This window comes from Budorcas taxicolor, chromosome 5 (genome assembly GCF_023091745.1).
Source record: "Budorcas taxicolor isolate Tak-1 chromosome 5, Takin1.1, whole genome shotgun sequence".
Classification (NCBI taxonomy): Eukaryota; Metazoa; Chordata; class Mammalia; order Artiodactyla; family Bovidae; genus Budorcas; species Budorcas taxicolor.
The window spans coordinates 149,149,094-149,165,898 of NC_068914.1; the positions used below are offsets into that span (position 1 = coordinate 149,149,094).

The window sequence follows — 16,805 nt, forward strand, 5'->3', positions numbered from 1 at the left end:
GGAGTTGCTAAGAGTCAGACAGGACTGAGCGACTTCACTTTCACTTTTCACTTTCATGCCTTGGAGAAGGAAATGGCAACCCACTCCAGTGTTCTTGCCTGGAGAATCCCAGGGACAGGAGAGCCTGATGGGCTGCCATCTGTGGGGTCGCAGAGTCGGACACGACTGAAGCGACTTAGCAGCAGCAGCAGCAGGCTGCTAAGAAATACTACATAGTGACATAGGAATTGATATTGTAATGACTAAAATAATATGCCTCACTGACTGAAAGAAATAACCAAAGAAATGGAAGAATAAGTGGGAATTTTATAAGTTGTAAGTGCTTGTGTTCCTGCCCCATGGATAAAAGATAAATTTAGGAGTAAATTAAGTGCTACTTTCAGCAATTAATTTCATTACCTGGTGACTCAGATGGTAAAGACTCTGCCTGCAGTGCGAGCGACCCGGGTTTGATCCCTGGGTTGGGAAGATCCCCTGGAGTAGGAAATGACAACCCATGTTAGTATTCTTGCCTAGAGAATCCCATGGACAGAGAAGGCTCGTGGGCTACAGTCCATGGGGTCGCAAAGAGTCAGACAGGACTGAGTGATTTTCACTTTCATTTCACTATAAATCTTTCTTTCCTATAGGAAAATTTCTTGACAAGCATACTGAAAAAAAAAAAAAGCATATCAATAATTTTTTCAATTGCAGCGAGGAAATTAAAGTTCAGCCGAGTCAGTTCAGAGAATCCGCTGAAGCAAATGGAAGGGTTTATGAGGAACAGAGAAAGTTAGAAGAAAGTTTTACCATCCACTTAGGTAAGTGTGTTAATTTTTTACAGTCACCACGTTGTAACCAGTAGAACTTTTTAAAAATGTTTTTAAGAGAAAAATCCTTAGTGTATAAGTAGAATATATCCAGGTTCTTTTTAAAATGAAAGGCTTCTTTGATGGCTCAGACAGTAAAGAATCCACTTGCAATGCAGAAGACCTGGGTTTGATCTCTGGGTTGGGAGGATCCCCTGGAGAAGGAAATGGCAACCCATTCCAGTGTTCTTGCTCGGGAAATCCCATGGACAGAGAAGCCTGGTAGGCTACAGTCCATGGAGTCGAAAAGAGTCAAGACACAACTGGGTGACTTCCATTTCACTTTTGAAATGAAAAATTAGGTTCTGCTCCAAGAAGGTCTATGTTTATTGACTATAAGTTTTCTGTTTTAGCTCATCCATTATTTTTTTTCAAATGCAAAGGTGAAATTTTAATAGTTATTAAAATAGAACACAGGCCTCCTCGGTGGCTCAGTGGTAAAGGACCCACCTGCCAACGCAGGAGATACAAGTTCGATCCCTAGGTCAGGAAGATCCCCTGGAGGAGGAAATGGCAACCCCCTCCAGTATTATTGCCTGGAGAATCACCATGGCCGCAGAGGAGCCTGATGGGCTACAGTCCATAGGGTTGCAAAGCATTGGGCACGACTTAGTGAGTAAACAACAGCAAAATAGAAAATTGAAAAGCCCGTCTGAGAGTATTCGTAGCACAGATTTACTAGGATTCCTGCCACCGAGATTTGCCTCCCGCTCTGCTGGCTTTCTGCAGCTGTCTAAGTATCTTCCTGGGGCCGCTGCCCTCCCCCAGGGGCCCAGCTGAAGACCATGCACAACCTGAGGCTGCTGAGAGCAGACATGCTGGACTTCTGCAAGCACAAGAGGAGCCACCGGAGCGGCGGGAAGCTCCACCGACTGCAGACGGCGCTGTCACTGTACTCCACGTCCCTCTGTGGCCTGGTGTTGCTGGTCGACAATCGAATCAATTCCTACAGTGGCATTAAGAGAGGTGAGCTAGCATTGTGCGTAGTTAACGCCCTCAAAGTTCTCCGCTTAATCCCATTTGAAAGAGAAAGCAGTTAGAGGAAAAGAACTGGAAAAGGCTTGAGTCCAAACAGCACACAGACCCAGACATGGTCATGTAGGATTTGTTTCATACTTTAGCACCCATGGGGCGCTTTAGGATATTTCATTTTTCTTAAAGTCCTATCATAGATAATACTTGTAAGGATCCTTTTTCAAGGTATCACAAAAAGAATAATTAAGACATAAATACATTTTTCAGTTTAGAAGCAGATCCTGACTGAATTTCAGTTCATCCATTTGTCATGTTTTTTCTTTATATTTTTAAATAATCTATTTCTTAAAAATGCTAGGTTGAATTCTGCCTTCCCTCCTAGTACACTTCATTTTTTCTGATAATTTTTCTAAGAGTTTGACATAGAAAGTGCATTGAAATGTAGAACTACTTTTAAGATGCTTGAGTATTTTATTTTCTATCATAAGTGTAAGAACCTGATTTTTTTTTTAGCACTTTTGGGAACTAGATTATGATCAAAGTATCTACTATTTAAAGAAGGTTTAGACTTTTATTCAGATTTCCTTGCCTATTAATTATGTATTTTTTTGAGCCATTGAGAGAGTGAGTTTCTGATCAGAACCAAATTGTTGTCCCTTAACTTACTAAGATAATTATAGAGAGGACAAGTATGAGATGCCGTCCTTGGGAATACTGTGTTGCATTTCTGCTGGATCTCTCTGTATGTAAACACTAAAGATCTGATACTTCACCTTTGCAAGTTCATTAACTGTGTTGGGTCCCTTAGATTTCGCCACAGTTTGCCAAGAATGCACTGACTTTCATTTCCCCCGGATTGAAGAGCAGCTGGAGGTTGTCCAGCAGGTCGTACTTTATGCAAGAACCCAGCGCAGGAGCAAGTTGAAAGAATCTCATGGTCAGTGAAACTCAGATTTTAAAAAATTTCACTTGAGGATGTTCCATCTCTAAGCACTCTCTTAGAATCCTGGCCACCTGAAATAGAGAAAGTTGCACTGGTGGGAAGATGGAAGAAAGAAATTAGGAACAAATTTCAAAGTCTTCAGAAGCTTAAATTCTGTTCTTAATTGTCTTTTCTGCCTGATTTTGTTCAAGATCCTTAGAAAAACTGTTTTTAAATTTTGTTTCTGTAGTTGTACTTGAAGTAGGCACTCAGTGGAAAGTTGGGATCCTTTGCTTCAAGTTCTGTATCTCTGCAACAGATATAATTAGTACTGTAAAGGACATTGAAACCATAGGGTAAACAGCCCGAAATACACACTTCTTATATGTTCCATCTTTGATCCACTTAGGTAGCATGAAGTCAGTTACAAGCACTGGTTTTGGTTGTTCTTTTTAAAAATTACTATGTTTAGAACTATATCCTGCTTTTTCTATATTTATCCACAATCTAAACATCCTTATAGGAAATTTACTGGAAGATGGTTTAAAAGCTATGGGAAAAGTTCATGGTGTCTTTCTTCAGTGATTTCTAATTATGTGTAAGAAGACCTTTGGAAAGACAGGGGAGACATAAAAGAAGATACTCTAGCTCAAGTTACAGAGTAATTCTGCTATCTTAAATTGAAAACTGAAGGTTTAAAAAGGAATCTCTGAAAGTAAGTTGGTGCCATAAGTTTGTTTAGTTAGGAGCTAAATATGTAAGGGTAATATTCATTCAAGAATATACATGAGATGTGTCTTTCTTGTTTTTCTGATATTTCATAGTATATCACAAGCTTAAAATTACAGTACATGCTCTTATACGGCTCGAGTACATACCCGGTGTTTTATTATTTCTCACAGAAACGTGATGTCTTGCCCAAGAAATAAAATACGGCGCGTTTGTAACTAGTTGCCCAAACCTTTCAGCCTGCCTCTGGCGCTTTGGTTGCCTGTCTTGTTTGTCTTGCAGCTGCAGCGTTTCAGAGAAACGCTTAGAGTTTTCTGGTGCTTCAGGTTCACAGGTTCTGTTTTTCTATAGTAAACAGAGACACTGCTATACCTTTGCTTGGTGACTTTGTTCTCTCTCCCATGTACGTTAAAGAATTCCTCCTGTTCTCCTGATGATAGAAGGCAGTTCTCTAGAATTGACTTGATTGGCATTCATAAAAGTGTCCATGTTTATTCAGTAGACTTAAAAAAACATTTTTTTTTCTTATTGTAATTGTTGCTGAAATAGGTAAAGATAGTCTTGTATGTGCTAAGTCACTTTGGTCACATCCGACTCTCTGCGACCCCATAGACTACAGCCTGCCAGGCTCCTCTGTGGGGTTCTCCAGGCAGGCATACTGGAGTGGGTTGCCATGCCGTCTGTCAGGGGATCTTCCCAATCCAGAGATCGAAACCGTGTCTTCTGTGTCTCCTGCATTGGTAGGGGTTCCTTACCACTAGTATCACCTCAAGATTCACAATTCAGACTGCACGAAAGAGCATACGGTGAGAGACTCTGTGACCCTGTCCACCAGCCATCCAGTTTCTGCTCCTGGGGCAGCCAGCGCCGTGTCTCATGTACCTTCCAGACATGCGTTTATGAATGTGTGTGAGCACATGTCTGTGTGTATTTACAGATTTTCCTGCTTCATGCAAATGGCAGCTTTCTCTGCACACTCTTTTGTCCTCTGCTTTTTTTCCACTGAATAGTTTATCTTGGGCATCCTTCCACATCTGCACAGACAGAGCATCCTTAGCGCCTGTTACTGCTGGATAGGGTCCACTGCAGGATATCCCCTTAATGACCACTTCCCTGTTAATGGGCATTTCATCTGTTGCAGAGTTTTGCTCTTCTAAGTAATAATGCGTGAATAAACTTACACATGTATCATCGTGCATGAGTGAGCGTATCTGTGAAATAGAGCCCTAAAAAGACAATCCTGAGCTAAAGAGCACAGGCAGTTGTATTTCTGATAATGTTAGCGATTACTCTGCGCCGCAACCCCACCAGTTTGTATTTCCGCTATAGGTGACTGTGGCTTTGTTCTGGCAATGCGTGTCACTCACAACAGACCCCGGCTGAGTCTAGGAAATCAGCCTGGAAGCGCACCCCAACAAGGAACTTCAGGCAAATTCCAGTCCGTCCTCTTATTCTTCTGCCGATTCCTGCCCCCATCTCATTCAAAGTGGCATGGATGTGATCAGAAACGTTCAGCTCTTATTCTCAGTAGTGACTAAAAGCATGAAGACGGAGATCACGACAGTGTAGGGGAAGGCGGAGGGTGCTGAGTTTATTTATGAGAGGTTAGAAAGTGTGTGGGGACGGAAAGTTTTTAAACCACATACGGTTAGGGCACCGTGTGTACATCATGGTAGTATTTTGTTCTTGTTCAGGCAGCTATTTTGTGGTTTAAGTGAGTCAGTGAAACAAGTAGGTTTATAAAAGACTCCTTTCTTAGAGAAGCCCGCGTGTTGTTACAGAAGAGTTTTGCCAAAATGCTTTCCCCGCCTCTTCCTTTTCTGAGGTGTGCCCACGTGCTTGTTATGCACGTTTACATCCTAATACGCAAGTCTGTCTATTCTAAGATGCTCCGTTATTTTTCTCGCTGTGTTTTTTATATCAGCATCTTTATGTTTTTGTGGTTCATGATAAGCCAAAAGCAGTTTCGTTTTTGTACATATTTTATACCCATTTTAAAAAATAACGATCTGCTTAGTGTTACAGGGTATCACCTTTGAAACACGGAAAGCAGGCGGGCTATAAACTGTTCTCTTTTTGTTTCTTAGGAAGGATTTTGTCAGTTTCAGATTGCACGTGAACAAAATTTAAAGAGTCCTCATTTACTGTTTTTTTTGTTTTCTGTGCTGTGAGCAGCCATTTATTCAGAGCCTATCAATTTCATGGGTCTGTATGAGAATCAGATTATTGCCTTAAATGTGGATTCTGGCAACACAGAGCCTTCTGTCTATGTCTCTCCCTCCCTCAGTCTGTTTATAAAATATATGCGTTTACAAGGTACAGTGTTATAAATCAATTACTCAAAGTAGTCAGTGGGTAAAACACTAGGTTACTTTTATTCAGAACTTTTTAAAAACTATAATACTCCCTTGGTAGTTTCAGTTTACTCATTTGAAGTTCTGACTGTTTTCAAGTGATTTTCTGATAGTGAAGGCCATTGCAATATAGTCTTATATTTAATTTGTATAGATACATAGTTTCTTAAAGATAGCTATGCTAATAATATTCATGCTGCATTTTTCAGTTCTCTTAGGATTCTTATAAAATTCAGATGTATCTTCTATTAAAAATATTTGTATACATGTAAAATAATGTGTTCAGCCATAATAATGAATAATCAGATGTGCTATATTTTATTTTACCAACATTTATCCTACAAAGTAATGTCATCCCTTCTAAAAAGAAAGAAAAACTATTGAATATCTGGGAGGAAAAAGAAGACTCCATTTGAAATGGAATCTCAAGTATCTGTTTGGAAGAAATTGTATATAGTGTCAGATAAGAAGTGACAGATTTCAAGGATGGGCTGAATATCAAATGATTCCTGGTGCTACTAACCATTAGCCTATCATCCTGAACAAGTTATATCCTCAACAGTGACTCAGATTCTAAAAATAAAGATGGCCACCCCACAACTGCCTGATGAAGTTATTTTATGTGTAGGTAACTTAGTGCCCTGAACTGCCCAGATGAAAAACAGAGCCTTGGCAAGTCTTGTGGTCAAGACCACAGAACGTGGAATCTGAGTGTATAGGTTCCAGATCTGGGTCTGCCACTTACCTGCGCCTCCTTCATTAAGTGAATTAACCCATCTAAGCCTCTGTTCTCACATGTAAGATGAAAAGGGTAGAGTGTTGTGCTTAGAGAAGTTTTGTAAGAATTGAGAGCCCATCCGTGTACAGCATGTGGCAGACCACCTGATCCCTGGAGATCCTTAGTAAGTCTTTGCTGTTGTTGTGGTTGTTGGGGGGACAGCAGTAGTGTGTTCTCATATGTTAACTCTGTTCTCTCATGTTGCATTATCTTATGAATAGATTCTGGAAGCCGAAATGGAGGAAGTGATGATAAGACTAAAACTGCAGATAGAAACTATTTAAATATTTTACCTGGTGAGTATTATTTTACTTGCAGTTTTCTTGTAATCACATGCATTGAAATCATAGATTTGAAACACTGGTTCCTTTGGTGTACATTATACAGGTTGTCAAGTGTATCACCTTAGAACTCTGTATCTCTGTAGATACACTGTCACAGTGTCCAGCAACTAAATCCTTATTCTTATACCAGCCCTGAGTTTTCCCAGATGCGTACAAGAAAAATTCCTCAAGCCGTTGCGTAAGTTCTTCTTATTACTTGCTATGTCACACATTGTTTCTTAGTTTCTTAAATGAGCCAATAAATAATTTTTGTTCTGACATATAAACAAAAGTAAATAGATATGTAAATAATTGAACACGCAGGTCATCTGATTTAGAAACTTTTTTATTGCCATCTCCGCATAAATTTTCCTGTCTTCCCTTTCTTTAAATCTCCTGTGTGACTCTTGGGAATATTGCTTACCAACTGAAGGTTCAGGCCCTCGATGCTCTTCCAGATGTCATGCCCTCTGATGACCTTCAGCAGTGTTTGTAAGACAGGGCACAACAGGAAGGCCCGTTTGTGGACATTGTGTCAAGTCTCTTCAGCCACATGTCGTAGGTGCAGGTTGTCTGGCCCCATTTCCTTCCCCAGATTTTCGACGCCAAGGCCACATTCCACGCAATCCTGGTGCTCACTCCTCTCCCGGCCAGCTAGCCGAGTGCACGCCCACCTCAAATAGCCCACCCCGGTGGATAATGCTAAGTGGTGGGAATTGCGTCACCACGAGGTGGTTCTCCACTTTGTGGAGCAGGGAACTGTCCTCCTCTCCATCTAAAAATACCTTCATTGAGACAGGATCTATCTTATCTCTCTTCGTAGGTGCATAATTTAAATCACCTATATTCTGTGGCTTTCTTAAAATGTGTCACCCTTATCTGTTCCGGAGGCACCAATGTCTGATGTGTTTTAACTTAACTCTTTACTGCTGTGTGTATTTTCCCTCTTGGTCCTTCTTGGAAAAAGCTTGAGGTGAGTATCTGGCTATTACTAGTAAATCAGGAGACTGTGCTATAAGTCAGCATCAGAGGAGGAGGAGTAAGGGTTAAGTGAGCTATGCTGGTAGCTTCTGAGTTTCCGTTTGGGAAAAGCTTGCCAGCCTAGCCAGGAAGGATACAGGAGATTAGAAGGGTCCACATCACAAAATGCTTCTCAATTTCGAAGTTACGGAGAATGAGTTTGATTTATGTCTCTTTTAACCAGTGAGTTTGCTTCGGCATTATCTAATTACTTGTAGCTTGTATCATCTTAAGAATTAAACATCAGCTTGTTTAATTCTTAAAACAGCTTTGTAAGGAAAGCAGTCAGGCGTTATTTTTCCCATCTAATTCATGAAGTACAGAGGATCCATAAAATGAATTGATTTGCCCAATCTCTCAACCAGTCAGTGCTAGACGCCAGATCTTCTTAACACCCAGTCTGGTCCCTTTTCCTGCCGTTTTCTGTTATTTCAATCACCGCTGCCAGCGCCGAGACCCCCATGATCCTCACGGGTAAAACGAGGCCCAGGGCAAGTTGTCTGAGGTCAAATGAAGCAGTGCCAGCTTGGGGCTTAGGAACACCTGACTTGCACACTAAGTAAGTCATCAGCCCCTGTGCTGGCCGTGGCCCAGGTTCAACATGGTGACTCCCATCGCCTAAGCTGTCAGCCAGAGTTTGAAAGGTGGGACTTCGTGGGACCTGCCTGGTTTCTGATAAGCAGTCTGCGTCTCGTGTTGCCTGCCAGGGAAATGGCAGCCGTGCCACTTCTTGCCAAACAAGTTTTTTTTTTAACGTTTCTTTTGTCTAGTTTGGCCTGTCACTGGCCTTTCTTTAATTTCTTCTACTGCTTATCTAGTTCTTGTATCAAAAGTCAAAGGAAAAAGAAAGCCAGACTTTTGACTAGGGCCTATCAGTGACACAGCTTATGTATACTTGTAACTGGAAATTGTTAAACACTGTGCCAACGTGTGTTAAGTACTTTAAACATACTGTGTTTATGAGTAAATATAAAGTAAAATCCTAAGATAAAGACCTTGAGGCCAGGATGAGCGGAATTTGTGGGGATGTGGCTTAGTGATGGAAGACTAGGTTTTACAACAGCAGGATTTTCCTCGAAGAACATCTCAGAATTTCCAGTGAGGCAGGTGTGTTTATAAAAGCTTATTTTTATATATTTTCTGTTTATTTACATTGACGGAAACTGCGGAATATAAAAGCCAATGGCTGGCATGGCTACCTAGGAAATGGACTGATTGTAGAAAGCCTGGATGTTAAGGCTTGATGAAACAAGCTTTCGGTTGAAGACATTGGATTACCATTCAGCAAACCAGAGTTTACCAAGTACCTTCTGTGTACCAGGTCCTGTAGCTTCATGAGCTACAGACAGCACGGTAAACGAGAGAGACAGAAGTCCTCATAGTCACGGCATGTAAACAGTGGTACTCTCTTTAAAATAACCTCATAAACAGATAACAAAAGAATTTCAGTGCTCAAGTGAAAATAAAACAGAACAATGTGAAAGAGAGTAAGTGAGGGGTGAGGGAGTCCTGCATCAATCAGATGGGTCAGTCAAGGAAGACTTCTGGGAGGAGGTGACTTTCGCTCTGAGACGTGATTGGTGAAAAGCAGTCATCTGGACAGGAGCCGTGGGGGAAGGGCCCTCAGGAAGCAGACCTGGATCAGGAACAAGCCCTGTGTGTGTGAAGACCTTAAGGAAGGCCATGCGGCTGGGGCAGGAGGAAAGGGTGAGACAAGAGGATATAGTTGGGGTTTTTTCCGAGTGTCGTGTGAGCCTTTTGGACCATGTTAAGTGGGAGAGTGATATAATCTGATCTATACTTAAACTCATTTTAACTGTACGTGTGGTTATGATCTGTTGGTGGGCAGGAATGGGAACAGAGTGGTTAATTCAGAGGCTGTTACTGAAACCTAGGTGATAAGATGGTGCTGTGAACTAGGGTGATAGCAATGATAATGGAGTGCTCAGGCTTGAGATGGTTGAGATGTTTGTTATAGATCACTTCATGGCACATAGAAGGAGAAAAAATGGAAGCAGTGGCAGATTTTATTTTCTTGGCCTCCCGAATCACTGTGGGCAGTGACTACAGCCATGAAATAAGACACTTACTCCTTGGAAGGAAAGCTGTGACAAACCTAGACAGCATATTAAAAAGCAGAGACATCACCCTGCCAACAAAGGCCCATATAGATAAAGCTATGATTTTTCCAGTAGTCATGTACAGATGTGAGAGTTGGACCATGAAGAAAGCTGAGCACCAAAGAATTGATGCTTTCAAATTGTAGTGCTGGACTGTTGAGAGTCCCTTGGACAGCGAGGAGATCAAACCAGTCAATCTTAATGGAAATGAACCCTGAATTTTCATTGGAAGGCCTGATGCTGAAGCTCCAATACTTTGGACACCTGATGTGAAGAGCCAACTCACTGGAAAAAGACCCTGATGCTGGGAAAGATTGAAGGCAGAAGGAGAAGGGGGTGGCAGAGGAAGAGAGAGCATCACGGACTCAGTGGACGTGAATTTGAGCAAACTCCAGGGGATAGTAGAAGGCAGGGAAGCCTGTCATGCTACAGTCCGTGGGGTCTCAAAGAGTTGGACAGAGCTTAGCGACTGAACAACAACAACACTGAAAATAGTTGGTGGTGAATTGGATTGGGGAGGATGTCCTGAGAAAAGGAAAGTAATGAAGGCCAACTCGTGTGTTTCTGTCTTTGCAACTAACGGAAGGAAACTGGGCCCCTAAACTGAGATGGAGAAGAGCAGATGCAGGGTGTAGGGAAGACAGGTCTTCAAGTAGCCTGTCTTGACATGTTAATTTTGAGTGAATTATGGCACTTTGAGCATTTACATCAAAATTGCGATGATGGGCACTCATTTGATTTACTTACTGCTTGTTGGTCTCTTCATACCAATTCATGAACCTAAGATGAATTCGGCCGTCACCTCTCTTTTCCATCACCTTCTTTCCAAGGATTAACTGGTGCTAATTCTGTTTGCTTCCTGAGTTCCACACAGGTCCCTGATAAACTCCTCCGCTGGTTCAGCACATTGGCTGCCCGTCGCAGTCATCTCTGAAGCCCACTAGTGAACACGCTTTGTGTTTCTGAAAGTCACAATTGTTATCTGCTGTTCACAGGAGAATTTTACATCACGCGGCACTCTAACCTCTCTGAAATACATGTCGCATTCCACCTTTGTGTGGATGACAACGTGAAATCAGGAAACATCACTGCTCGGGACCCCGCCATTATGGGGCTTCGAAACATCCTCAAGGTTTGCTGTACCCACGACATCACGACCGTCAGTATTCCCCTTCTGCTGGTGCACGATATGTCAGAGGTAAGCAGGTGGGAAAAGTGCCGGCCTTTTCTGAGAATGTGGCAACACTGTAGAATAAGCATCATCCGCTTTACATTTGTGGAGAAGGCATGGCACCCACTCCAGTGCTCTTGCCTGGAAAATCCCATGGATGGAGGAGCCTGGTGGGCTGCAGTCCATGGGATCGCTAAGAGTCAGACACGACTGAGCGACTTCCCTTTCACTTTTCACTTTCATGCATTAGAGAAGGAAATGGCAACCCACTCCAGTGTTCTTGCCTGGAGAATCCCAGGGACGGGAGAGCCTGGTGGGCTGCCATCTCTGGGGTCGCACAGAGTCGGACATGACTGGAGCGAATTAGCAGCAGCAGCAGCAGGTTTACCTCCACATTTGTATTGGCCTAGACTACCGCTAAAATTACTTAGCATTCTCCGAGTAGGCATTGACAGGCAATAGAAAGAGATGCTTGCTCGCTGGCAGGAAGAAGCCAGCCTCCTTTTACCAGGTTCTCAAGGACACTGTTGCTATAATGCACATACTGGCGGCTTCTACAACTAAAGTGTGGCACAATTGTTCGCTCCTTTTGCTATGGACTGTATTTTATGGTTTTAAATTTAAAAAAAAACTCTGTTTCCATGACTGCTTTCTCTTGTGCTTTCTTCCCTCCCCTCCATGAAAGCTAGTTAGAGGGGATAAGTTGTGGACATAATACAGAGGTTAAATCCAACCTTAGAGAGTCTGGAGGAGCGAAACAGCCTCCAAGCAGACAGGTTCCAGCTGGTCCTTCCGAGAGAGCCCATGGCCAATGGGGTGAAGGGCCCATAGCAGCAGCACGGTGCTGCTGGTTTTGAGTGGCATTGTTTAAAAAGCAAAATGGCTAGCCAGCAAGGACAGATTGTGAAAGGAAGGGCGTTCACTCCTTGATTATTAAAAGTTATTTACCAGAGTAGCAGATGTGTGTAAACCCTCTTACCGTAAAGAAACAGTGCAGATTTTATGTTGTACTTTTCAGAGTGACTGAGTCCCCGCTTAGACTCATTATATTCAGGAGGCCTCACTTTAAATGCAGTTCTCTGTATAAACACACACACAGCTCGAGTCCATGTGAGACAAGGTGGTGGTGTAGATGATTTCCCACTGACCATCCATTTGTGTTTTTACCAGACACACCCGTTTTGATTAAGAGAACTCTGAGTCCATTTAATGAGAGGTGCGCCCGTGTTCTCAGTCTCAGCCTCAGTGGTACCTGATACAGCAGTAGGGAGTGACTGACCAACGTGTGTTGTTTTCTTTCCTTCCACTGTCGCTTTATAAGGTTTCAGTCCCACCAGGAACTTTTAGCCATCCTTCTCATCACAAACCAGCCCATCTATAGCAGAGTCTTTGGGGAGGAACAAAGAAAGTTTGTGACGCGGTCCAGCCCCACGAAAGTATCCGGACATGCCTGCAGCTGGACTCCTGGTTAACCAGTTTATAAAAATGGTTCTATGTAGGTGGGAAACGACCTCAAAGGCAGCATTTCCAAAAGTCACCAAGTTCGGCCTCACTCCCAGACATCTGACACTAGCAGTGTGCCCTCTCCCACGGTGTCACGAAGGTTTCATGTCTTAAATCGGGACGGCCAGCTGCAGAACATTAAGTCTGCATCCAGAGTCCCGTTTTAATTCACAGTGGTATATCAAGCCACACTCCTCCCATTGGTCGTATGTAAACATCCATTCAGGTCACAGAGTCTACCCTGCAAACTCAGACGACACTGCCCGGGATATAGAGGCGGTGTTTGTCTTAGCTTTCACGAAAGGGTCCCACAGCATTTCGTCTCTTGTTTTCGTCCTGTGACAGACACACTTGCCACACTCATGCCCACGCTGCAGTGCATGTGAGGTGACACCACTGTCGGAAATGGTCCTGTCCTGGGGTTGATAAAATGAACTGCAATTTAAAAAAAAAAAAAAAGGAAAAAATAATCCATCGGCCAGAAGGAAGACATCCTGCTCTTAGCAGTTCTATCCCTGTAGACCTTTGCGATCTGAAGACAGTGTCATCCTGGGATCAGTCTAACCTGACAGACGGGGAGTGAACCTGCAGGTCACGAAGCCCGAGTTCCTGACTCTTCCTCTTGTTTGTGCTGTGAACTTGTTGACTCGTTTGGGACTCACCAGGTTTTAGGTGTAATGGTTGTGGTAGATGTAGATGATGTTCTTTGTTTTTAGCTTTTCGTTGTTATTTGCTCACTCAGCCACGTCTGATTCTTTTGCGACCCCCTGTACTGTGGCCCACTAGGCTCCTCCGTCCATGGGGTTTTCCAGGCAAGAATACTGGAATGGGTTGCCATTTCTTTCTCCAGGGGATCTTCCTAACCCAGGGATCGAAAACCCACGTCTCCTGCATTGGCAGGCGGATCCTTTACCACTGAGCCAGCCGTGAAGCCCTTTTAACCTTTCTTAGTGTATAATACACCTCGGGAAGAGCACACAGAAACATAGATCGCACATCCCCCGACTGACCACCGACATCAGCAGGGCCCAGGTGATGAAGCAGAATGTCACCAGCCAGCACCCCGGCAGCCGCCCCAGGCTCTCGTCCAGCCGTGTAACCCACATGCTCTCCACCGCTCCTTCCACAAGAGTAGCTGCCGTTTTCACTTTGAAAAGCACAGGTTAGTTAGGTATTTTTTTCCTACAAAATCCTATCAAAATCATATTATTTATTTTGTTTCTGTTTTTAGGAAATGACTATACCATGGTGCTTAAGGAGAGCGGAACTTGTGTTTAAGTGTGTCAAAGGTAAGATACCACCTTATATTTAACAGCAAAGACCTGTATTTCTTCCTCAAAAATCCTGACAGTCGAGCAAGCCAGGTGAAAGAACTGTACTGTGCCCCAGTCATCTGGTGCCCCAGTTAAATGGTTTAATGAGCAAATCCTTCATAATGGACTTTTTAACCTTTTCCAATCACAAAATAAAATCTCCAGCCGTCTTTTTGGTTTGTTTCGGGTCACGCTATGCAGTTTATAAGATCTCAGTTCCCCGACCAAAGCTTGAACCTGGGCTGCAGCAGTGAAAAGCACCCAGTCCTAACCATTAGGCCACCAGGGACGTCTCCAACCCTCTTGAAATGCAACAGTATTTGAACATTGATAGAACTTACTCTCAGCTACCTCTCATTTTCCCGAAAAGAAAATAGAACCACATGTTTAAGGAATCTTTAATGACCTGTTCTGGTTTTGTTGTGGGGAGACAAAATAGAACTCGAGAAATGATCATTCCAGGTGTTTTGACAGCACTGTGTGAAACCGTGCTGGTGTGGAGAATTAAGGATTACAGAAGTGTATCTGGCCCTCAGGCTTAGTCTCTCCCACAGGGAAGTGGGTACCTAAAACGTGAAGACAGGTAGCCTGACTGTAAACATCCAGTTTACTTTCAGTAAAGGACAGGTAGGCTTGAAGACCAGAACTCATCATTCAGCCACGTTTGTTGCTCTATTCCAGGTTTCATGATGGAAATGGCCTCGTGGGACGGAGGGATTTCTAGGACAGTGCAGTTTCTGGTGCCGCAGGTGTGTTACCTGGGTAGATCTCAGCCCCATCCAGCTCTGCTATACTATTCCTTACAGACGTGGCTAGGCACACTGCCCTGCACACAGCATTGTCGTTGTTGTTTAATCTCTCAGTCACGTCCGACTATTCACGACCCCATGGACTGCAGCCCGCCAGGATCCTCTGTCCATGGGATTCTCCAGGCAAGAATACTGGAGTGGCTACCCGCCGAGAAAGTTTTAACTCACTATTATTCACAGATAGAACAGTAGGGAAACAGTGGGGAGGGAAGCCCCGCCCTCAACTCGTTCAGTTCAGTTCAGTTCAGTCGCTCAGTCGTGTCCGACTCTTTGCGACCCCATGAATCACAGCACGCCAGGCCTCCCTGTCCATCACCAGCTCCCAGAGTTCACTCAGACTAGCGTCCATAGAGTCCGTGATACCATCCAGCCATCTCATCCTGGGTCGTCCCCTTCTCCTCCTGCCCCCAATCCCTCCCAGCATCAGAGTCTTTTCCAATGAGGCAACTCTTTGCATGAGGTGGCCAAAGTACTGGAGTTTCAGCTTTAGCATCATTCCCTCCAAAGAAATCCCAGGGCTGATCTCCTTCAGAATGAACTGGTTGGATCTCCTTGCAGTCCAAGGGACTCTCAAGAGTCTTCTCCAACAAATGCTCACGGCTTTCTGTGTTTTAGAGGGAGAAGTGTTTGGAGCCATCAAGGCACTCCGTTTACTGTTGAAAACGTTAGCATCTACCACTCGAGGGTTCTTTGATTTAACCCAAAGCCGAACTTGACTCTTCTTTCCATTTTCTCCCCCACATTTATGTTATATAGAGTCTAAAGAGTTCATAAAGGAGGACATAAGCAGGAAACGATTCTGTCTTCTGTGTAGAATTCAGCGCAACAAGTGGTACTTTTATCTCTGATTACACTAGTATTATTGAGGGCTTTTTCTGGTAATCAGGCTTACTGCTTGGCGGACATAGTGTGGGTTCTCAGAGAAACGCCCCTGCCCAGAGCCATGCAGTCGAATCAGTTCCCAAAGATGAGGTTCTCACATTCCACCTCGTGTCCAGAACTACTTGCATTACTTCCATATTTTAAAACACTTAAAACATTTTTTAAAAATCACTGATAGTTTAACAAATGCAAACTCTTTTTTTTTGTTGTTGTTACCTCTTACAGAGTATTTCTGAAGAGATGTTTTACCAACTTAGTAACATGCTTCCCCAGATCTTCCGGGTGTCATCGACACTGACCTTGACCTCCAAGCACTGAGCCCCCACAGATCAACACGCTGAAGAAGATGCTGGGATCCTGTCAAGATGCCCAGAAAGAGAACTTGCCACCCAAGGCACAAATCCCATCATGATAAACGTCTGCTAAACATTCCAAAAACCCATATGTTGTACAGACTGGTGATCAGCCCCTTACTTATACATTCATTCTTAAGCTCTGTTTATGGAAAAAAAAACTTTTTTTTTTTCCCCTACTATCCTATCTGTGAATATTAGTGAGTTAAAACTTTCTCTATTTCACACATGGGCATTTGATGTAGGAGATTATTCACTACAATTTCATGGAAATACTTGACTTTTCCAAAAGTTTGAATCATATCCTGGTACAAGGCTTATTAGTGAGTCACTGAGCCATGTCTCACTCTTTGTGATCCCATGGACAACAGAGCCTGACAGGCTAGAACGCTCCAGGCAAGAATACTGGAGTTGGTTACCATGCCCTCCTCCAGGGAATCTTCCCCACCCAGGGACTGAAGTGTATCTCTTATGCCTCCTGCATCGGCAGACGGGTTCTTTACCACCAGGGCCATCTGGGAAGCCGCAAGAAACAAAAAGCACTCTTATTGGTACGCCTACACATAATCACAGAAACGCATTTGGCAGAGACACTGCTTTCTCATAACACAGAATGTGTGTTGATCTTCTACTCAAGGCAGCAACTGTCCAATAACAGCCCCGAGGAGAACATCACTCCGGGCTGGGTCCACAGCTCATTAACAC

The 16,805-nt window shown here is 43.4% G+C and overlaps 1 protein-coding gene across 2 annotated transcripts in view; it reads left to right on the top strand.

The window, feature by feature from the left end:
* C5H12orf4 (chromosome 5 C12orf4 homolog) overlaps positions 1-16,208 on the top strand; it is a 35,904-nt gene extending 19,696 nt beyond the window's left edge. Inside the window, exons 6-13 of one of the 2 annotated variants that reach the window (XM_052640710.1) lie at positions 694-800; positions 1,617-1,814; positions 2,632-2,760; positions 6,828-6,902; positions 11,065-11,267; positions 13,975-14,032; positions 14,738-14,805; positions 15,973-16,208. In XM_052640710.1, coding sequence (XP_052496670.1) covers positions 694-800; positions 1,617-1,814; positions 2,632-2,760; positions 6,828-6,902; positions 11,065-11,267; positions 13,975-14,032; positions 14,738-14,805; positions 15,973-16,065 — 931 coding nt within the window. In that variant the 3' untranslated portion in view covers positions 16,066-16,208. The remainder of the gene's footprint in view (positions 1-693; positions 801-1,616; positions 1,815-2,631; positions 2,761-6,827; positions 6,903-11,064; positions 11,268-13,974; positions 14,033-14,737; positions 14,806-15,972) is intronic. The other variant, XM_052640711.1, reaches the window with a different exon arrangement.
* Positions 16,209-16,805: the final 597 nt, after the last annotated feature.